At 33.1% G+C, this 24,035-nt stretch overlaps 2 protein-coding genes across 10 annotated transcripts in view; one reads left to right on the forward strand and one right to left on the reverse strand.

The window, feature by feature from the left end:
• Nucleotides 1–919: 919 nt before the first annotated feature.
• On the forward strand, nt 920–13,008 carry LOC132707367 (trafficking protein particle complex subunit 10). The gene is made up of 16 exons (XM_060679201.1): nt 920–1,057; nt 1,110–1,327; nt 1,406–1,592; nt 1,658–1,860; nt 1,918–2,193; nt 2,251–2,457; nt 2,834–3,019; nt 3,078–3,367; nt 7,087–7,354; nt 7,405–7,587; nt 9,678–9,938; nt 10,047–10,212; nt 10,310–10,524; nt 10,753–10,914; nt 10,975–11,299; nt 12,611–13,008. The coding sequence occupies exons 1-16, from the start codon at nt 1,006–1,008 to the stop codon at nt 12,733–12,735; spliced, it is 3,324 nt and encodes a 1,107-aa protein (XP_060535184.1). The 5' UTR covers nt 920–1,005; the 3' UTR covers nt 12,736–13,008.
• Nucleotides 13,009–14,539: 1,531 nt separating this feature from the next.
• LOC132708339 (steroid hormone receptor ERR2) overlaps nt 14,540–24,035 on the reverse strand; it is a 28,320-nt gene continuing 18,824 nt past the window's right edge. For 8 of the 9 annotated variants that reach the window (XM_060680623.1, XM_060680619.1, XM_060680625.1 and 5 more), the window contains 7 exons: nt 22,679–22,840; nt 21,767–21,883; nt 21,403–21,532; nt 20,771–20,998; nt 17,608–17,951; nt 17,377–17,549; nt 14,540–16,637 (listed from right to left, as the gene is read on the reverse strand). In XM_060680623.1, the coding sequence (XP_060536606.1) occupies nt 16,475–16,637; nt 17,377–17,549; nt 17,608–17,951; nt 20,771–20,998; nt 21,403–21,532; nt 21,767–21,883; nt 22,679–22,831 (1,308 nt within the window). In that variant the 5' untranslated portion in view covers nt 22,832–22,840 and the 3' untranslated portion in view covers nt 14,540–16,474. Of the gene's footprint in view, nt 16,638–17,376; nt 17,567–17,607; nt 17,952–20,770; nt 20,999–21,402; nt 21,533–21,766; nt 21,884–22,678; nt 22,841–24,035 lie in introns of all 9 variants that reach the window. The other variant, XR_009619898.1, reaches the window with a different exon arrangement.

Consider the following 24,035-nt stretch of genomic DNA (forward strand, 5'->3'; position numbering starts at 1 on the left):
TAAATTAACATATTTCCTTCCTTTACCCTTTCACGGATCAAGACGAATATTCTTAAGAAAACTGCTCCACCACTTCAAAATAAATAGGATCTAACAATTACACCGCTCTAACCATATAGTATAGCTATTAGATAACATAGTGGCCTTAGTACACTAACACTTGAAACACCTTGGGAGGATATATTTTCGTAGAGATGGGAATGATCTGCGCATTCCTGTAAATTTTACTCAGTAACCTGCAGTTTGCACCATTTTTTTATATAAACTGCTATGTCCACATACTTAAGTCATTTTTCAAGAGTATAAAACGGGCATGTTTTATACTGCCTCAAAATTGATACATCTAAGGTAAACCCTGTCGAATTGATGAAATGTCAGTGGCAATTTTGGTTGTTGGTTGGTTGTTTGTTTGGTTTCAAATAACCGCGCAAGCATATATTAAATGGCCCTCCTCATTTTTTTCCATAGTCGCTTCAAAAATAATAAAACTGCAGGTACAGAGTAAAGTGCGAGCCAGTTTTAGTCAATCTCTGATGAAGCCAAGAAGATGATTGGCGAAACGTCAGCAAGTTCGACTCAGCAAAAACCGACGCAGGAGGAATCCAGAAGCTTTGTAAAATGTATTACAGTAGCCTGTGGAAGTTTCTTTGAAAAAAAAAGAAACAGTTTTAGTCTCTATTCTCATAAACATATATGTTTCTTTGTTTTTGCATGAGCGAAGTGACCATTATTTTTTGGGTACATTTTGCCTGCCTGTAAAATTTAACTTAATTTGTCTAGCCTACAAATTCCACACAAGAAGAAAAAAACCGAAGGGGTATTAGCCGGATTACGTTATAACATATTGCATTGCGTGTAAAGCCAGCCTTACAGAAGAAGAAGAAGAGCAAGAAGCCTCAACTAAGCACAGAAAAAACACACTAACATACTAACCTAAGCATGTTAACAATAACAAATTTAAAGTAGCTCATATATAATAATTTAAAATTTAAACATAATAAAGCGATGAGTAATCACTTAAATCAAAGTTTTAAAGATCGGCGACCCGTCGTTACATGTAAGTTATGTAGGTCAACTTGGGATTATAGGATTTTACGCTCATGTGTTAGGTGCAGGAGAATTGGAAGTATTCTCTTTAATTGAGGATAACTTATCAGAAGCTCTTCCCAAGGACACATGCGAATGGAAACGATCTTTAGGGCGTCCCGTTAAAGTAGTTCGCATTGGTGCTAACTTTACTCCATTCAGTAAGTCAGCATTGCCTAGGTCTGGGCAGTGGGATTTGATCAGACAACCCCTTTTTCATATTTATTGGACGGAATGCACGGTGACTACTTGAAAAATTTTATTGATTAAGATCTAGTCATTTCTAAATAATTTTGTTACAAAGGTTTGTGATTTTTAGGATACAGATGCGTATAAAATTAATGTTAAGGAAGATATTGAGAATTGGCTAAAAGAGTTAACGTCTAGAGAAATTCAGGATTGGTTAGTTGTGGTGGTTGAAAATTATGATGGAAAGAGAGCTAAGCAACTTATCCCAAGAACAACAGTGCTTGATAAAATTAGAGCTGAATTTGCACCAAAACAAGGTAAAACTTGCTTAGTATAAGAATTTTAATGGATCGAAAATGGTGCTGGTGTTTTTAAATTGCAGGTGATCGATGTATTTCAGTCATTAATCCAGGTAAAATAGAAAACAAATCTACAGACTCATGGCGAGGGTTAGTGGGTCGAATTAGACATTTGTTGTTGGTTGCTTATGCTCGAGCAGTAACACAATTGGAGGAGTATATTAGACAACAGAGAGAAAGGAGAAATGAGCCTGGTTGGAGTTTTATGAAGTATTTTAAGTTACAAGTAGTTATTGGCAAAATTGCAATGAAATAAGGAAAGTTAGTTAAATGAAATTTTTAGGAGGAACTCGCTCAAATCTTGGAAATGCTGGGACTAAATGATGAAGCACTAGTGCAATATGATGAGTTGGATGCATTTTTTTCACAGATTGTTAGCAGTAGTTTGAGAAGTGATAGCATAAAATGGCTGAGTGACTTTCAAAAACCATTAGAAAGGTGGTATGGTTTAAAATTGGGGCCAGCCATATTGCCAGAAAGCCCATCCATTCTTGAACTCAGAGCCTATATATTTGCAAAACAGGCGCATATGTTGCTGCTTTCTAATAAAATTTGGGAGGTAAATGATTCAGTTGTATGAAATACTTATATTCTTAGGTAATCATTTAAAATGCAGATAGCTGCAAGGTGTTTACCATTTTTACACACTTGTACCAGAGAGTTGAACCTTTTAGAAGTTTGGGCACCAGCTGGTGCTGTTTGGTGCTGGTTGTTTTTAGCTAGTATGGAAGTGTTACACTACTGTGATAAATTTAATCAAGCTGACCAAGTTGAGGAATATTCTTTGCAAACTGCCCCTTTGTGGGAATTTGCCAGTCAAAAGGTAATTAAAATGTGAATTTAGTTCATTTTTGGATAAAGATGTCCCATTGGTAAAAATATTTTAATTCATTTAACTGCTGGAACTTTTAGCCATCTTATGATAACTTTGTGTCATATGGCAATTTAGTAAATGGGTATCAAACCTTAACTTCATTTTTTTTTATACCTTTAATATTTTAAAATGTTTTTCATTTCCGCAATTTTATTTTTAATTCAGTATTTCAGTTCGGTTCATTCCTGTTCACGGCTGCTCTAAAGGATATTGCGATTGTATTACTACTGTCACTATTTACTCTTTTCGTTACTTAATCCTTGTTTTCTATTTTTAAATCCATATTTTTTGTTTGTCAATTTTTATTGCAATAAATTCTTTTTAGTTACGTAGTCTGGGTGAATTATGTGGTCTTATGCCAAAAAACACACCTACATCTGAGCAGCTTCATATTGTTGTTGGTCTATCTGCTGGCATGGGTGACAATCCTGGGCCACCAAATGACCCATCACCCACTGATAAACTAAAAGAGGTTCTTTGTTCACAAGAACTTTTTAATAAGTTATATTTGGTAATTTACCAATCATTACTGCTATGTACTGTCATTTAGAATCTAATCCATGCTATAGGAACTGGCAGAGTTAGCAATGGGCACATTCAAACACGTGGGTCGTCTTAGAATGGCCCGGTTGGTGGGAAAGGATGTAGCTTCCTTTTATTTATTGCTAGGAGAGACGCAGAAAACGGCGGCTTTTTTAGGAGACGCCTTACGCATGTTTCTCAAAGAAGGGTGGCATGAACTAGCAGCCCAAACTCAGTTAGAGGTGGCCGAATGTTTTCGAGAAATTGGTGACATGAGGAAATTGGTTAAAGCCTGCACTTATGTTTCTGCTGCATTAGAAGTTGATACTTTAATCAGGTAACAAAAGAAACAGTCTTGTTTCTATGACATTTAGTATTCAGTTCATATGTCATACTAGGGAACACAAAAGATATTCAGTTTTAACATTAATTTTATACACAAATTAAGTACAAAATAAAATGTATTTTTTTTTAATAAGGAAAAGAGATTAACAATGGGAAATTTGGAAAAAAGTTACTCAGAATTTTGCGCAAAACCAGAAAATGTGCTAAGATACATTTGAAATGTCGATGTTGTAATCTGTTTCGAAGTGCTACCCTGCAGGGGCGTAAATATTTCACTACGGCCATAATGCAATATGCAAACATTGCAAATACAATAATAATAATAACATAATAATGCAAATTAAAAAAAAACTATGTAGATGTCTTAGAAGTCCTAATAGGACACTCAACGTGAACCACCCTTTATGTTCTAGCTGCTAGTGTTGATCAGTTTATGCCACAAACAAATATTGAGTTAGAGAATCTATGTTTATAAGGTTATTTTTTCTATGAAATTTAGGAACTCACTAATGACCAACTGCTAAGTAGATTTTTAAAGAACGATAAAGTTGATGGGAAAATTCATGGTAGAGTTCTCTAAACGATATACCATTTTTAAGACAATCCGGTATTTAACTTTGGTAAATTTTTATGAAGGTCTAACAGTAAGTCTACCTTGCTTGGGTTTCTCTTTGTAACCCTCCTTATATAGATTCCCAATTCCACAATGACATTCCAGAACCGTACTTTGGTACTTCGTTCATACAAATGCTGAAAGCTGACAGATCTGTGTAGAATTTCCATCGGTGAGATTCCTAGATTATAATTAGTCCACGCAGTGGAAAATCCATTCTTGCTTTAAAATGTTTATTATAAATATAAATGAAGGAGTGAATTTAGCTATAAAACTATGTTAGAATATTTATAAAAAAAAAAAGTTATTCCATATCAAAATAACCACTATTGTCGCTGGACTCGTCCCCCACATTAACAATTCCGTAAACATTTTCTTTGACGACATGTTCTACATTTTTTTTCGAACTAGAAGGAGATATTTTTTGCATTTCGATTTGTTGTTTCTTCTTAAACTGAGTTTCAGCTCTCCCCATATCAGTTCAATCAAATTAAAATTGCAGTGATATGGTGGAAGACGAACAACTTTGTTTTAATTGTTAAAACAATATTCTTCTGATACGCATCATATATCAACCGTCTCACTATTCCGGCATGGTGCATGTCAAGTAGACTTTTTGGAACCCCAAGATCTTTCCCCGTTTTTCTTAAGAGTTTGTATTGCTTTCCTAGGAAAATATTCATAGTCATTATGTTAAACTCTTATATCGGAAATCAGTTTAAGCTTTCTAGAGTGTTTTTAATATACAAGATCAACCTATATCTATAGGTTGATCAAGTTCAACTTGAAATCAAGCTACTTCAAGTAGGGACTGTTTTAGGAAGATCTATAAAAAGCACACTAATATGAATTAATATAACAATTTAATCAAAGAAAATTTCCCTACTCTTAAAATACAACAATCCGCACGGCACAGTTCTTGTGGGTTAACATCTTAAATACGGCCCTGCCTTGTGGTACACGTGCTGAAAAAAATGATACCTTCCGCTTTATAACAGGCGAGTCGTAAACTCATCACGAAGTCAAAACCATAAAAGATTGTAAAAACAGTATATCGTTAGGTGAACTTTAATCTCACAAATTTTATGAGTTAGCGGCTCAGTTTAATTAGAGGAGAATTGCCACGAAAATTAAATAAATTTGACTATTTCTAAGTATTTCCATAAATCGATTTATAGAGTATTTCACAGTATATTGAATTGTTCTGAAATGTTACCGCTTCTTCGAAAAAAAAGCATCAACATTAAAATTTTAAAAGGGACAGCATGTATATTAGCATTTTCAGATCTGCTAGTATACATTCTATCTTCAGCGGATTTCAATTAAATTTTTATTACTTCGACACTGGAGTCTTAATATATTGGTCAAAGCTAATGAAATGGTGAAAAGTGCATTGTTTTAATTGGAACACTCTGTATATTATAAAATATTCTAAGAGCAAATTAAATTCCCTTTCGAATGATGTATCATGTCCCTATACCTATATCGTTTAGTTTCTCGGAAGTTTCTCTGAAAACTGGTTTGGCATAATTCGTTTTTTAGGTGGCCATGAAATAACGGTCTTATGTTAAATAATTTATTTTCCGTTTGACAGTTCAATAAAGATGTACTCATTATTGGTTGTGGTGCAAATTTTGTTGATAAAATCGTTTCAAAATGGAAGTAAACCAGTATTCTAATGCTGTTTTAATGAATTTGCATATTATGCAAGGATAATGCAACTACAAACTAATTCTTTTTACAACACGCGAACTAGAGAACATTTGCCAGAATGAAGAAAAGCTTTATAAACCATTTTATCAAAAACATTTTAAATACTATTTATAGTAACAAAATATTAGGTATTTGAAATAAAAATTGTACACAGAAAAATGAATCCAATATTTCATTCATTCATTCCTTCCATTTAAAATACCCGATTCTCAAAATTTTGTTTCGTCGGTTACATACACCAAACGATTTAGGGATATCTCTCGAAAGGAGAGAAAGGAGAAGATGTAATAATATTCAGGGTGTTCCATTTTACAAAATGCACTTTTCACCACTTTTTGTATCCGGTAAACAAATCATAAATTTTGACCAAACCCTAGTGTAGAACTAATTTCAATATTAAGACTCCAGTGTCGAAGTAATAAAAATTTCATTGAAGCTGTGTTCCGTTCGCCCCAAAAATTCTAAAAGTGCGTATACAATTGTAATCATGTGTATGTCATGCGACGAGGACTGCGCAATTTTAATGATGAGAAATGCAGAGAGAAATGTTAATGGCTAGTTTAGCAAAAAAAAAAAGGAGAAAACGACACTGAGGTGATGTTAGGTTTGAAGTCTGATTGATAGCCATCGATGAACTTATTAAAATTATTTTCTGGCCAATCCACTACCACGCAATCTTCAAAAACACAATAAAAGCGCACGGAAAACAACGAACCTCTTTTATCTCCGTCCCAATTGCGCCGCAAACATACAACGGGGAGTGTCGAAAAACCCACAGGAGACGGATCGAGGCGAGCGGTTTGCGCGCAGATGTACAATCACATTGATAAAGTTCTTTAGTCACACGTTTATTAAACACTCGCTCCGCTAGTGGCAAATGAAACTGATAATTAAAGTGGCCTTTATCAAACGTGTATACTACTTTATATACTATTATAAAATACACAAATATTAGTTTCTCAATAAAAAAAATGTATTTACGAAAAACATAAGCACATAACACACACATAACTTATGCGCCATAGAGCAACATGTAATAACATAAATTAAAATAAAGAGATTTATCGAACAAATGTCGCGCAAAATATTACGTTTTTTGCGCTCCTCTCTAGTGTAAAATCAAATCAATTACACGCTAAAAAAGAATGAAATTTAAATTAAAAAAAAAGAGTTATTAGTTTAGTTCAGTTATTTAATTAGTTGTGAAAACGCTCTCTAAGAATTAGGTTCAAACAAATAACGAATTGTGTAGTTATGTATCTTTGTATCTAGATTAAAATTTTACACCTAATTTATTAATGAAATACTGTTGCTCTATGACCGATAAGTTATCGCTTCTGTACAAGTTTGATGTGATGCATTTGGAATGACATTAACAATTGCAGGTGGACTTATTTTGATGAAATGATGAAGAACCTTTCAAATTTGGACAGTGAGCTGGAAATTCCTTTTGATAATGTTGTAAAATTATTAAGTGTCAAGGTTTTAAATGACTCTTCCCTGCTGCAAAGCAATAGAATTGAAGTGGAATTAATAATTGAATCAAATTTCCCCAAAGAAGTACTCTGTACATATGTAGCTGTGTCGTTGGAGAAGCACGTTAAGCAAAAAGAAAATGAGAGAATTTGCTTAGGAAAAGCATTGTCTGATAAGGTAACTTACCATTATTCCGTTGACTAAACTATAATTTTCGTGAATTTTAGGAATTTAAAAGCCAGGATCCTCTTCTGCAAAAACTTAAAATTAAAAATAACTTAGATTATAAACAGGATAAACAATTAGCGATGTCCGGAATTACTTCTAAATTGACTGAGCTAAGGAGAAAGGATAGCACTTTGCCGCATATCAAGCCAGATTTTAATATGTCTTTAGAAGTGGACAAACTGGTGAGATTATTTTTTTAAAATCTTTTTAGATTTAATTGGGATGGATATGTTTGTCATTTTATTTTGGTTTTCTTTAACATTGGTATTCTTTTGGGAATTTAATAAGTTGAGTTTTTAAAAATTCCTTCCAGAAAAAATTTGGTTTGATAGGAATTATTTGAATAACTGATTTAGATACTGAATCACTTGAAAGCGTATAAGTCTGAACTGGTCTATTTCTTACACAAATATTTATTTTATTTTTCAATTATTATGTTGTTTTAACAATTCAACAAAATAAAATTGTTTAAACTTAACAAAATTACAATCTATAGTATATGTGAAAACACATTAATAGCGCTTAAATTTACCTTAAACTCGCCAAATATAAAAAAGGTTATTCTTTGAAATAAGCAGTTTAACATCCAACAACGACAACATTTTAAGTTTATAATTTATAATTCTTAAATCGCCTTCTTTATCCAGCCCTTTTTTTATATTTAAGATAATCGGGGCTCCAAATTAAGCTGACATAATCTATATAGCCAATTGACTTTAAATATTTATTATAACAAGTTTGAAGTTCATTCTTCTGAGAATGTATTATTTATTGAGTAATTAAATGTTATTGTATGTTGGCCACTAAAAAAACTTCATGTATGTAATTTTTGACTATCAGGAGTAATTAAGCAAAAAGCATAAAATTGACCTAATTGTTTAAATTCTCCATCAATGAACACTAGTGTTGTTTTTTCATATTAAATGTCCTTGTCGTTGTGGTTGCTTGTGTGCTTGTCGAGGTAAAGCCCTCCGCATGCTGTAAATACAGCCACATCAGAATGACCACAACATTCATAATATCCTCTTCTCACATTCATTTATAATAACTGTAAACATATACGCTATGCTATGCTATAAAATCTAAGATCACACGATTTAAATTTGACTGTGATTTTTTAACATACAGCTGAGAAGTTACTTTTGCCAGCCGTTGAAGAGGTTTTACACAAAACTGCATTTAATATCATTAAAAGAATTCCCTTAAGCAACAATACTGATGAAATGAGTTCTGATATTGAAAGCTTCTGGTGTAGTTATTTACAAACCTCCCGTTTCTCTATACAGCTGGACGACTCGACTGTACCCGATAATGAAGCATTATATTCGCATATGTTCATTTTATTATGAATCAAGAAATCTACAAGGAACTGCTGTTCGCCATAACTTTAAAAACCGACAGTAAAGGTGAATCAATATTTAATGTTTTGAAGAATTACTTCGTTGAAAAACCAATTTCTTTATCACAATATCAGTACCTACAGATGGAGCACATGCCATGCTTGGACGTTATCGCGGATTTATGAGCTATTTAAAACAACATGTGTCAAAACTCTTAGCAATACATTGCGTCATCCATCGACAACATTTAGTATATAAATTTGAGTGTTAGATTGCATGAATCTCATCAATTAGTCATTGATGCAGTAAACTGAGTCCGAAGTAACGCGTTTATTTGCGCAGTTGTGTGAAGAAAATGACGAAGACTTTCATCAATTGCTCCTTCACATGAAGTACGCTGGTTCTCGAAAGGCTTATGTTTGACATGATTTTTTGCACTTTTTGAGACTATTTTAGAATTTCTGGATACTAAAGATAAAAATTTAAAAGTCAATTTAACGAAACGGAAAACAGACATCGCTTATTTTCATTCATCAGAATCAACATTAATTTGTTAGTTTTTCTGAGGCACTATCCATTAGAAAAATTAACTAGCTTGTTACCTATAAGTTGACGGACTTTTCCAAAATGTTTCATAATTATTAATGAGACTCTTAAGAAACAAACATAATAAAGAATGAAAAATCGATAAAGACGTATAGTTTGAGCTCCAACTTCTGAGACACCTTGTCTCTAGATACTTGGTACTAATTTATGTTACTACTTTAAAATTTAAAAGTAAATTAAACCGCGCTATACAGAATAAAATTCAAAGAATAACAGACTTTTAAAACACTTTTTTAATTTACTTTCTTACCTTAAATTCAGAACAATTCTGCAGTATTTTGGGGGTTTTATAATTGAAGTAAATTGAAATGATTTTGTGTTTCTAGCCGTTGTTGCTTACGCCAGGAATAAACGTAATCAGGGTGAGCAGGGTTTCTAAAGAAGTGGGAAAATTTTTCTTAGGTTCTGTAGCCCTTCACGTGAATCAGTTGGAATTAGTGTCTGCACCTTTATTGCCTAAACTGACCATCGAAGTACAAGAAGAGGGACCATCATTGAAACTTTATAAACGTGCAGCTCCACTACTGGCAGGCATTGAACAAGTCATGAACCTAATATTGACAATTGGAAGCTATTCCATTGATCCTGTAAGTGATTTTTACCAAAATCTGGAATTCATTAACAGATGAAATTAGAATATTTCCTACCGTGTGCATATAACATAATAGCCTAATCAAATTTAATTACTGCTTCAGGCATCTAAAATAAAGCTGATTGCATCCCCAGGCCTAGCATTTCATACAGATCCAGAAAAGTGCTTGGTAAATGTTTTAGAAATGGAAGTGGGAGAAAGACAGATTTTTACGAGTACAAGAATTCCACTTAGGATTTTTGCAGAATTGTCAACAAAAGATCACCAAGGTAAGACAAGTGATAAATTTTCCTGAAAAATTTGTATCTGGAATAAATGGTTATTTGATCCTACACAGACAAAGAATACATGTGTTGATTATTTTAGTTACCATTCACGTTCCTTGGAATGCAAAACCGATAGTTGTGGGACTAACGTTTACCACTCCTATAGGAGTGACTTGGCGACTATTCACTTGTGATCACAGAAAATTTGTCCAAGTAAATGTGGTGGGCCAGTATGAGAAAGAAATAAAATTGGAAACTCCCGAGTTAAAGATAAAAAACATTCCTGTATCTCCGATTTTTTGTGAATCTGATCTGGTAAGAATATTATTTTCTACATTATAAAATGAAATAAAATTCAAGACGAAAGAGAGGCTATTAACAGTAGGAAAAAATGTTTTCTAGCATCACTTTTTTGCAGCTGATTTAAATTAATTAGCACTGAGTGGTAATATCCATTATCCATCCTCATCTTTATTTCTATTCGACATGCATACGCACGTTATTATAAATATTAAATTAAATTCAAGATTATGTTATTTTAAGATCATTACTAATGGATTAAGTACGTCTTTCCTGTGGGAATTGGCGTTATCTTCGGAATCGTGCCCAAATTCATCTAAAGGCGAATTTTTCGTAAAATACAAACTTTCCGACCTAGAAGAAAACATGACATACCAATATTTGTTTGACATTACCGATTATCAGGTGAAAAATTTCACTTTCACGACGATCGTGTTTAATTAATTAATTGGCACTTTCCCACAGACCTTATATGTTCTCGATGCTGACGTCGAACCGGCTAAAGGCAACGAATTTTGTCGCGTCGGTTTAGTCTGTCATTTAAATTTGACTATTTTCTGCGAAATGCCCAATAAAGATCGGAAGGAGGTCAATTCCGTAATGTACGAGGTATTAGCCGAACAAAGCGTCTGGGCAGTTTGTGGAAGAACAGCGGGCGTGGTATGCTTCGATAGCGAAGATGACTCGTCGCAGCAAATAGTACTTGACGTCATGCCACTTACAAGCGGGTATTTACCATTACCGCTGGTGAGAATATCGAAATATATTCCAGCGGAAAATATGATCTCAGGTAGGAATCCATTGCTATGTCAGTTTTATGCATCATACAGATTAACTTCTCCTCATGTGAAATTTTTCCACATACACTTTTATTTCATTAGTAATCAAGTTTAATTTAAAAGATACATGCAAATATATGGAGAAGTTGTCTGGAATCAAATTCAAGTGTTCAGACCTAATTGAAAACGCAGTCTTCAAAGGTTTAGAAAGAGCTTAGTTTAATTAATGGCGATTCTGCTTCCTCTAAATTTTACACACCCACTTGCACTTTCTCGACTGTTATCTTCACACAATTGTCTATCTTTATTATTATTATCTCTATATCTATAGCTACAGCTATAGGATTTGGACAGGTGTTAATGGTTGACAGCAAAAATGAGATTTTTGCCACGTATGCGCATAGTGAATGGCCTGTCACAACGTTTCATCGTCGCTTCAAAAGTTTCTGTTATCAGCATAGGCAGGAACGCATATATCCAGCAGTTATTAAACAAACATTTTTTGTAACTAGTTCCCCATACCTATTTATTGTTGTCAAAGGTTTCCTTGGATACCTTTTTTCACGTTTTCGAATCTTCCTTAAATTATGTCGCACATTAGACGGTGGAAAAGGATTTAACAAAGTATAGCGTTGTACGGTATGAGCAGGCAGGGCGCGTTTAAAGTATCCATGGTGTTATTTTGACTTAAGGGTTTTTTAGAAAGGAATTTGTTTTACATAAAAAAATCACTTGTATTACTTTAGTTTTTCAACTGTTATTACAGGAGGAAAAGTAAATTTATTTTTAACAAAGTTATTATCCTAGATCTAGATGTCTCTCGGCTCGTTTTTGTCGTATTCTTTGTACAAAAAAGGGGAATTTAAAGACAATTTTTTGAATCTTATTCTGGGTATTTTATTCCAGCTATTTGAAATGCAATCTCTTAGGGAGTCGAATTGTTCACCCTCACTTTATAAATGTATTAATGATTCCATAGATTGTACATCCCTAATTCACTTAGTGTTGATGTTTATCTTATTTTATTATTTATCGAGTGTTCTTTGTTGTCAATTATTTTCTTTTTTGTGTAGATATATTAATACACTAACATTTATTGTAATTGTGCATTAGGGTAGTTAATATTTTATCTTACTTTAGCAAATATTTTTTAATAAACAATTTAGCTATATCCATGCAGTGGCGTATCAAATCATATGCCATGTCTAGAATTTGCTACCTTTGTTGATTTAGTTTCCGATTATAGTGCAGAGGTGACGTAAATGTATTTTTTGATTTCATCAAAAATACTTTTTAATAAAGTCGTAATTAATGTATTTTAGAGAAATGTATGAAAGGTGATACACATCCAAGATTGGAACCATTTAGTCCTGGCCAGGTGTACAATAAAAGCAAAGGCAAACAGTTGCATGTTATAGCCGCATCGAACGATGGACAAAATTCGTAATGATTACGCATTATGTGCCAGTAGGTACATCGTGTAAGAGAACAAGGCGCTGATTATTGCATACATTTAAGTGATTTTGCGTTGTTTTGCATTTGAAGTTGCTTTCTACAAAAGAAATTGCATTATATTAATGTAGTATTTATTGAATTTATTTTTGTTATATTGTTAAATAAAATTTATATTGTGCACATTTAACTCTTATAGCTATGTGGGTTTGAAGTAATCGATCCTTGTATTTTTTTAAAAGCGTAATGCCTTCCGGAAAGATTAAATTGCGAAAAATATTGTCAATCGTTTTTTTTGTAAAGAGGAGTTTCCTATTTTACTGAAAAATATACCTCTTATGGAACGAAATATAACGAAATATATATATATATATATATATATATATATATATATATATATATATATATATATATATATATATATATATATATATATATATATATATATATATATATATATATATATATATATATATATATATATATATATATATATATATATATATATATGATGACACTATATTCCGGGATATCATCCGTTCGCTCGTTGAACTCCGACTGGAATCCTGCATCCGACTGGAATCCTGCATCCGACTGGAATCCTGCATCCGACTGGAATCCTGCAGACGTTTCGCCAAAATCTCACTTGGCATCTTCAATGCTCGCGCTCCGAAAACACTTCGAACACTCGATGCAGGATTCCAGTCGGAGTTCAACGAGCGAACGGATGATATCCCGGAATATAGTGTCATCACATTTTTCCATCCGTGAATCAATACGTGAGAATATATATATATATATATATATATATATATATATATATATATATCCCCGGATATATTTCTTAAAATTAAGAATTTTTAGTTTGGAGATTACCAAAGTTTTTGATTGGTAATTTTTCGCGGGCTTCAGTGGTTATGACAAACTATCAACCTCACTATGATCGCACATCCCACCAATGGTCTCCGTCGCCTTGACCATGGTAATTAGTAGACACTATTGCAGCAACTCAAGGAACTGCATTTACTTGGGCAGCTTTTCTTTCTATGGGTCCTATATCCAGAGGCAATTTGGTCAGTGTTTGAAGGACATAAAATAAATCACTCAGTCATCAAATTAACAGCTATACCATTTTCTGAGCACAACAGGTTGAAAACTAACCAAAACTATATAGAAGAGTGCCAACAGTGTGGTGCGTGTAGGTTCGAAATGCTGCTAAATTGGCTACTACAGAGTTGCTTCGATAATAACATAAACAGTGCATCCCAAATTCGTTTTCCCCTATAGGGTTGGGAAGAAGATGTACTCACTCCAAATTTACCTTGTGATTGACATTCACCTAATATGTACCTATTGAAATATATCTTGAAGTTTCATTTGCATTTTTGCTAGCAATACATGCTGTAGCTAAACCCCAATTATCTAATTATTTATTTACAACAGAAATGCAAAAACGGCCCGTCAAGGCCTACTTATTACAGACAAAATATTTATAAATTTTATTTAGATTTAGCACCAAACAATAATGATTGTAGTATACCATTGAGAAGAGAAAAATCAGGACTATTTAATATAGTTAAAATATACTGTTAATATTATAAGAGACTACGAGATCCAAGGTACCCTTAAAATGTATTTAAAACTCCAAATATAATTTGCGCCATTACACTTTGCATAAAAAAAGTAACTCAAAATACCCTGTTTGGACACTTCCTTATTTCAAGTGGTATTACTAAAATTCTCAGTATACATATTTATGAAGCTCAAAAGTATAGATAGGTTTACCTTAAATAATACCAACCACAATTTTTTTTATTGTTATGTATTAAAACAATGCACAGTAAATAAGTACATTATGAGATGTGCTACAACTGTTATTCTCGTCCGTTAAACCTTACACAATTAATAACAAATCACTTTGCAAAAACCAAAGCTTTTTTAAATCACATTGCAATTACAATGGATGAAATAAATCTGCCAGACTGTCAAAAATATTATTAAAAACTATGAGGTAAATCACTGATATAAAAAAATGCACAAGTTATGATGCCATGAAGCGTAAAGTATTTAAAATGTATATAAACCTCTACTAAAAATATATATCTTTGACATTATGTACACAATAAAATCTTTAAGGAACCTACATACTTGTGGCTATCACTGAATTAATAACTGCTGTAGTACTATTTTGAGGAGTTCCCATATCTAAAATAAATAATTAACAAATGCCTAAATGTTGTTTTGGAAAATAAATTTTGGCATAATTTAATAGGCACTGATTTAGGATAAAATGCTTATTGATATTTAATTTTTGAATAAGTATATCCAACGTAAGTTAAAACCAAATGCCAATGCAAATCTACGGAAATATATCGACGAAATGGGACGTCATCAAACAGCATTTACACATAGTCTGAACAAATTACACCCACTCCTTTGGCTATTATAAAAAATATACACCAGCAAATTATTTTTCCCGTTAATTTTGCAAGAAAAATGGCTCTTACCAATAAGACAACATGTCTGATCATATGATGACTGGATTTTATTTCATTCTACACATAGAATAAGTATAACAAACATGGCAATAGTGTGTTTGTTTTTAACGTCGAATCCAGTTTAAGCGCAACTTTGTATATAACCCCTAACCAGCAAAGGTTAGTCTTATATTTCTTTTATTGAGCTTTTTAGTTAAAATTTCCTCGACGTCCATTCCTTTCACATCATTATTTTAACCATCTATTGAGCTTTCAGTTAAGGTGCCTTTAAATTTATTTCATTTCTTGACTGTATCAGGCGCTACCGAAGCATGCAAAATTTACCTGGGTTGAAAACTTCACACTCAAGTCATGGAACTAGTGCCGGAATACTAAATATTTCCTGAAGTCGGCACTAAATTCGCTTTTTTGCCAACATTTTTTGAGTTTGCGTTCATAAAAAATTTTAAAGCTCACTAAATCTGAAAATATTCTATAATTGTAAATATGTAACATTACTATCAGTTATCACCAATTAAAGGTGGTTCAGGGTAGTCATTCGATGAAACTTTTGAGGTAAGATCACAATTCTACAATTTTTTTTTTCCTAATTGGATTCACCGAAAAAAAAAATCACCGAAAACAACTGTATTGTCGTAAATTTAATTTTTACTTTACTGGACGAATAAGACCAGGGCACATCAGCAAAGAAACATAAAAGTGAAAGAGCAGAAACAAGAAGATATTGGGCAGCTCCCTTGATTTTACCCGCTTTTAATGTATTTTTTATCTCCATCACCACCATTTTTATCTAAATGGTTTGGTAGAGATCTTTATTCTCCTTCTACCCTGCTCGATTTTAATTAACATAAGTCCTGGCATGAAGTTATGGAATATATTGTGTTAGGTGCGTCGTTTCCTGTAGGAACTATAAAATAATTATTATTTTCGTTATTTTCTTAAATTGGAAGCATAAATCCCACGATAATGTCACCAGAATGATAATCAAAAGGAGCAAACCTATTAAGAATTATTCACAGCAAATATGTTATACACAAACTCACAACCATTTTGACCCGTTTTTCAAATTGCATTTCAAACTGCTTTCAACCAAAAATCAATACGAAACAAACTTACCCTTCAAATAAAAAAAAATAACCGTAACACAAAAAGTCCCCAAATACTGAGGTAAAAACACTAAAACGTGTTAAACATCGGAAACCAGTTTTCTTGCAAGTTTTTTAATAATTAAAAGGGCTACCGACTATATGCTTCCAACATTTCCAGAAATAGTTTGTTCATTGGCACGAGATCTTGCTGATGTACGTTCGTCCAGAAGCGTCTCACTATATGATCGGCCTGTCGCAATGATGGCAAGCAAAGCAGCAGTTGCTGTATTTGATTAAACACGGTCGATGGTCTGTGAAAAACAAAAATATAATTTAGGATTGCCTGGGTACTAAATTTGGTCAATATTATCTCAACCTGGACGGTTCATACTCAATTTAGCTGAATATCCTTTTGCAAACACTAGATTACACCATACATAAATGGAAAATAATGGATAATTTTTCTGAATTGTTGCCAAAATTATCTGATTTATTTTTTGATTTTTTCTTGTCTTGTTTCAAAGTTTTTGGTTTAGTGCTAATACAAAAATTATTCCAAATTGGAAATAACGTTGTTATAACTGGTGCAAAAACTGTCTACCACTAACAATAGAGACAGTAATTTTTATCGCCTTCTACTATTATTTTTCGAGACTTACTATGAAACTATGACATAAAATGACTGAAAACCTGCAGCCGACATAAACAAATATTTATGGACTATTTCTATTATCCATTATCACCCTCAAATTTTACAGGTCAGAATTTTCTCAATGTCTTTATGTGGGAATAAATTGGAGCCAATTTAAACACCTTTTTTATCTTTTAAAACATAAATCTGAAAATTTTTCAAAAATCTAAGTCATTACAAAAATATTAAAGAAGAAGAAACGGCAGCATCGCATCATGAAAAACTAACCAAAACTATCCTATCAGACAGAAAAACAAAATCAAATCTAAGTATAGAACTAATTGAGAATTTTCAACATTTTATAACAAAAAAGTGAAACAAAGCATTTAGTATTTTAATTTTGGAATTAGTGTAAATACCTTAATATTCCAACTGCATCTGACAACGCACTCAATATTGCATCCTTAAACTTTTTCAATGACTGATATTCGTCCAATTTTACGTCGGAATTTGTTAAAACAAGAGCTTTCAGTAAGTAATACTCTTCCTTCAGCATCGCCAAACCTTCAAGCCTCTCAACAATATGGAAGCACTGCAACCAAACAAAATCTTGAATTTTTTACTAGCAACTCGTTCGTTGGTGTACTTACTGTCTGATAAAGCTCTAAAGCGCCGCAATCTTTAGACTGCTTCTCATCTAGCGTAAAATCTGTGGCGAACTTTAACCGGCCCAAACTAATCATAGGGAGACTACGAAACGCCAACGTCAGGGTCAATATTTCGGCCCAAGTACTCTGTAAAAGTCGCATTTGATCGTTAAGTGACAGATCCGTAAAGCCAGGTATTTGCTTCGCCCAACCAATAATGCCAACTAACTCTCTGTCGTACAGATCGCTCAAAATAGACAACGTTCTGTGCTTCGAGCTTTCTAATACCGTGTTGATTTCCAGGCAATCGGGTTCGCATGATATAAGTGCATCCAACATTTTAATATCTGAAAAGTAGTCTAGTTTTGGGAAATTATTAAATGCAATGGGGTTACTTTATGTTTAGTTTATTCAGTTTAAGTGAATGTGAAATTAGTTCGAAATGATAGAAAATAGCAGAGAACACGTCAATACTGTGTGCTACTTTCAAAGAAACATATTTCTAAATTTAGCATAAATAGAGATGTTTTGCACATTTTTAAAATGAGTAAATCGGCTACAGAGATTAACAATAAAAATCCACTCGTCTTCTCACATTTTTGCGATAGATTGGGTAAGCATTGTTATTATGGTATACTTTGGAATAGAATGTGACGAGCGACCTGGGCCGTCGGGACTTCATGCCCGAGCGGTTGACTATGGAGGCCGCTTTTCAATAAAGAACTCGAACATTCTATACTCAACCCGAGAAGGCGTTGGCCACCTACAAAAGCTAAACACCGTTCGATAGAGAACAGATGGTAGCGCGATATTACTCGGACCATCTGCGCGCGAAAAATAAATAGTCTACAGACATAAATGATAGATTTTGTGAATTATTAGTAGTGTGTGCAGAGTTAACAGCAGCATGTATGAAGGGTGATTCACATTGGGCTACCTATCCGGATTATTTACGCACCTACAGCGTTACCAATTTAACTCGAAACAGACGAAACATTTTAAATTCTGAGTAACTCTTTCTAACATTTCCCTATGCCTATCTATTTCCTCCTACCTATTTACTCTGGAAAAAAATCATTTTAATTTATTTTGCAGAAAAATTCCGCTTTATTAAAGCTTAACAATTTGTTTCAATGATCAAAAATCATTTCTGAAACAAAATTTTTAAAGATAAAAAAAAATTCATTACCGTCAGGAAGTTCATAATTTATCAACAAAATATCTATACATATCCGTATGCCCATTGGTAACCGTTTCTTATATCTGAGTAATTAAAAATGCATGCAAAAAAGGTCACTCTCATAAATTATTTAACTAGGTTGGCTAGGGCTTACGTTACTTCAAAAGTATTTGGCCTGGGCCAATAGTTTTAAATAGAACTCGGAAAAACAAAAACCGAAATCTAAACAACGGTATATGAAAATTCTGTTGATAAATTATTCTTCTTAACTGTAATGTTAAATATTTAGGGTAATGTTAAAAAAAAAGATTTTTTACTACCGTCCTGCCTAATTACACACCGATCTAGAGTACAGGAAGTATCACCTTACCACTTCAGTTTCGTTTCAAACGGATCTGAGCCACTTCGGACATTTCCGGGATTTTACCGCATGGGTTTGGGGGCAATCAGATGTTTTCGGAGATATTTCCCACGCCTTGAATTGTGACGTTTGTCAATTCTGACGGTCATGTCAATGAATATATTCGTGTTGTTTTGCGAAAATGTACCCAAAAACTAACGGTGGTAGAAAAAGTATAACATCCAACACGTTCGGTTACTCTTTTATTAAACACTCGCTACGCTGGTGTCAAATAAACTCGTGAGTCAAATGCCGCTTACCGCATTTTTTGCATAATATACTACTTTGACAGGGGTTAGAAATCCGTGCGGTAATATCCCAGAAATGTCAGAAGTGGCTCGGATCCGTGGGAAACGAAACTGACCTGGTAAAGTGACGCTTCCCGCACCCTAGATCATGTGTAATTAGGCATTTTACAGACGGGAATCGAAAAACACATTAATTTTTAATCAAGTGGTGTTTTTCTGCAAAAAAAATCCCCAATTAAGAAAAAGAGGAAAAGTTTTTGCGCACCATTTTGCGCAAAATCAGAAAACGTACTAATATACATGTGCCATTTTTATTTCCAATGTTGTAACCATTGAATAGGTAACGCTGCAGGTGTGTAAATGTTTCATATTTTGATTTTGAAAGATTGTTTTTTTTGGACAGAATAAATTTTTATTTCACTTTAACTTTTTTGTGGATTAACTTATTCACGACTTTTTATTGAAAAAATATAACGTTGGAGATTCTTGCTAGAAATTACTTCCCGGGCAGATTCTAGATGATAAGGACAGATGAATGAGGCCCAAGGCCCGATTAGAAAACTGTTACGAATTATCAAATCACAATATAAGAAGTGCAAGCGGCCGTGACCAAAATAATTTTAAATAATAATAAAAATAAAAATTGAATGAATCCCATTGAATGAATAAAATGAAACGCATAGTATCATAGTCGGGCATTCCTTGAAAAGGGTTATCGAAAAATTGGATATCACAAAAGCATAATAATATATTATAAAATACATATTATTATTAAATAATGATAGATAACATTCTACAATTGCAAGATTTTATTTAAAACTTTTGATTGAATTTGAAAAATATCACAAGAAAAAAGGGACAACCGACACTCTATTAGGCATGAGCCAAGCAAACCTGAAAATCTTGGTCTACCTGACACTGCAACCTCAAATATCGCATGAGAAAGATAAGTGCGGGATGGGCGTGGAAGATGAGCAAACGGCGTATCATATGCCTTAAAGTTAAACATCTGAAGATCTTCTACTTAAAGTGTGTTGTCTGGGTTCAGGCATCATTGGAATCCACACACATTCTACAGCTATTCTAAAGAGTTAATTATGACAACCTTAGGGCCCCTGACGACATGGTCGAAGTCTTGTTTATCTTACTTTTACAATGATATTACAGTTTTAAAAATTAAATTGTATGTGTTGCAAATTAGCTAAATTTCTCAATTCTCCATCTTAATAAAAGAATCTCTGAAAACAATGTTTTTATATGTGTCTTAGGTATAACGTAACAATTTGTCAAATCTTATTTGGATATAATAATCTGATATAATCAAAAAAACAAAGTTACCTTCAAGTAAAAGATGAGGTCTCGGTGCAGTAACGACCTGTACCTGATAGGGACTTTCGGGATTTCGGCGATACTTCTGTCGTCCGCCGCGCACTCTATCCAGTCGAACTCCTTCTTTTAGCATACCGGATCTCAAACATTTCCTAAACCTACAGGCTTGACAGGCTTTCCTTCGTCTTTTGTTTATTTCGCATTCACCAGACGCAGGACAGGTATACTCAATATTGCCTGTAAATTTAATAACATATAGTAGAATGTGCACAAGGCCTTTTTAATTATCATACATATTGGTGGTGGCAAGGTGGCTCATCAGGGTAACTTTTTTCTCCCAAATTCTAAGTTTAATATTTCAGGTCCATATTTAGGATAAATTGAAAAAAATAAGTTCTAATATTACAGATTCTGACAAATTTTGGCTAAACTGTTTTCGAAATTTATGGGAGATGATAGCCTTTTTTAGAAGGGTGGCGTGTAGGCTATCATATTAAAGTCAAAAATTGTCCTCATCATAAACAAACTTGGCGTGCTTCAGCATTCTTCCAGAAGAACTTTTCTTGGAAGTTGTACTTCCTTGTACGATTCCGATGAGCCACCCTATATAATTAAAATATTTTAATACAATATCATATTACCCTGTATTGTCCTTTTGAAAAATGCCTTGCAAGCCTCACACGATGCCACTCCATAGTGAAAACCAGAGGCAAAATCTCCGCACACTAAACACAGTCTTCTTGGAGAATCGTCGTCATTTTTTGAATCACCCTGTACAACAAAGATAATTTTCCGTGTTTGTGGATTAATTCTAAAGAGTTCATGTCAAAACCGACACAAAAGCGAACAAAAAAAATTGTTTCATTACGTATGACGGAATGGGTGGAAAACGCGAGATATATTATTGCTATTACAAGAAAAAATGAGCGACCGCCATGGAAATTTGTATAACCAGACCGTGAATTTAACATTGGAAAATAAAAAAAGCATAAACAGACTATTTACCGGAACAAGGCCCATCCCTGTATCCATATGAGGTTGTGTGGTCGATGAACAGTACTGTCGTTCTGGACTTGCAGAAGATCGATGTTTGGAGTCATATATCTCATGGTACTGTATGTCCTGGAGACGAAAAACTTCATTTTTAGCGGTTTTTCGAAATAAATTATTTTCCTCGTAAAAAGCTGAAATCCGCAACATTTCCAAAGCCACATTTAGGTATTAGTTTTTTGTAAAAAAGCTTGTTCTCGTTTATTTATACACGGGCGTTTAATATTTGTGATCATAAAAAAAAAAAAATGAATTTAATATTTTGTGAGTTTTCTTCACTGGCACTAGAACGAACGGAGTTTTTGGCATTTTGGATTTCAAAATTAAAAAATAAATGTATTAGAAATTCATTAGAAATTAAAGATTTTGTGACTTTTTGCACATGCGTTACTACTTATTTGCAATTTTGACAAACAGGAACTTATGTTATGTTGGATCTAGAATAAACGAAGTTTTTGACATTTTTTAGAATTACTGGCTAGCTAGGACAAATATGTCAAGATTATCCGATATTTACAAAAATTCGTTATAATTCCAGAAGCAAAACTAATAAGTGGTAAACCACACCCTAAATTTTGACTTTCTATTTTTTGTTTTTTCAAAAACCTTAAAACAGGAAACTATTTTACAAAAATAATTATAAATTAATAGAGCATTTTTTACAATAAATTAATGTTTTTATAAACAAACTATTTTAGGTTAGCAATTTCTGAAAGTATCCCAAGAAGACCAAGTTTTGACTAAATTTTTATTTCAAATTGAATTTTTATATGAAATGGAATCACATACCTCATCCTAGTAATCACGTAATTTTTATTTCAATTGCTATCTCGAGGATTACATTTTGTAAGAAAATGAAATACAAACTTTTATGTCAGTGGAGTGTAGACTCGAATCGTTTACTGTTGAAGTGGCAGTGGGCGAGTAGATGTTGCTATCTGATGGCGAACAATCTGTGAATCCTTCAAGCTCCTTTTTAATGGTTGGATTACTATCAGGAGCGTGACCCGGATCAGTCATAATGGATACCTGAAAATGAAATTTTGTTTTACGCAAATTTGGTATCGTGGAATCTGTAACGATAATTTTAGACGATTTCAGTAACATATTAAAATAATGGAATAATTGTTTTAAACAATACTTATTGTACTTCACAAGGATAACACCGTTAATCATTTTAGATATACAAAAAATGTACTCTTTGTAAAATAAAATGAAAATATGAAAAAACAAGTAAAAATATTAGTTCGACGTCTGGCGTAGGTGGTAAATTAGGATACTTCTGATTAGGCATCTTAATCCGTCCACGCTCTCCGTAGATAATAAATGGAAAATCCTACGACATTATATTGTTCAAATATTTTGTAAAAACGATTTTTTCGAAAATCTAGCTATATTTTGCAGCCTCTAAAACCCCTAAATAATAAAATTTCATAATTAAATCTTTTTTGGGAAAATTTATGTAAAATGACAAACAAATGCAATTGCAATGCAACTCAATTGGCAATAGAGGGTGGTGATTTGGCATCTAGGCAAAGGCTATTTCGCGTCCTGGTCTAGAACTGCAAAAACTTTCATATTTTTGTATTAAGCGAAAAATTGCACCCCTTTCCAAATCGCCCTTAATTGAAAGCTTCAGGTAGGCTGTGGAAGTGGTTTTCAACTTTCTAAGCACGAAAAGCATAGATGTTAATTTTTTACATAAAACATGAGCACTCCAATTAAGATTATCGTCCAAGATGGCACCAAGGAGAGTAATGGTGTCACCCTTAGTAAGAGATGCATTGGCTGAAATTAAAAATTTTGTGTTTTATGATTACTTAAAAATTAATTGTCACACGTTTAGGCCAACGTATTGCGTTTGATTTTTAAAATACGATTCAAAAATAATAATGTATATTGAGACAAGCTAATAGTTGATAATTTCCTCATCACAATTTCATGACTGACGGAATCAAACACTTTCGAAATATTGTAAAGAGCCATGGTCACCATCTTCCAAGACCATTAAGAAGCTCTGACACTACCTTTCGAACTGCATGTGTAGTATAGGCAAAAACTGTGTTCCCTATTCCTCACAAAAAAGGATATACTTAATAAATAATCAAATAACAATTCTATTAGGATTATTTCTAAAATTTTCCCAAAAATCGGGACGATACAAATAGGTCGATAATTCTCAAAATCCGACCTTTTACCTTTTTTGAATAGTGGGCTTTTACGC

This window comes from Cylas formicarius, unplaced genomic scaffold (genome assembly GCF_029955315.1).
Source record: "Cylas formicarius isolate icCylForm1 unplaced genomic scaffold, icCylForm1.1 PGA_scaffold_10__41_contigs__length_53128322, whole genome shotgun sequence".
Classification (NCBI taxonomy): Eukaryota; Metazoa; Arthropoda; class Insecta; order Coleoptera; family Brentidae; genus Cylas; species Cylas formicarius.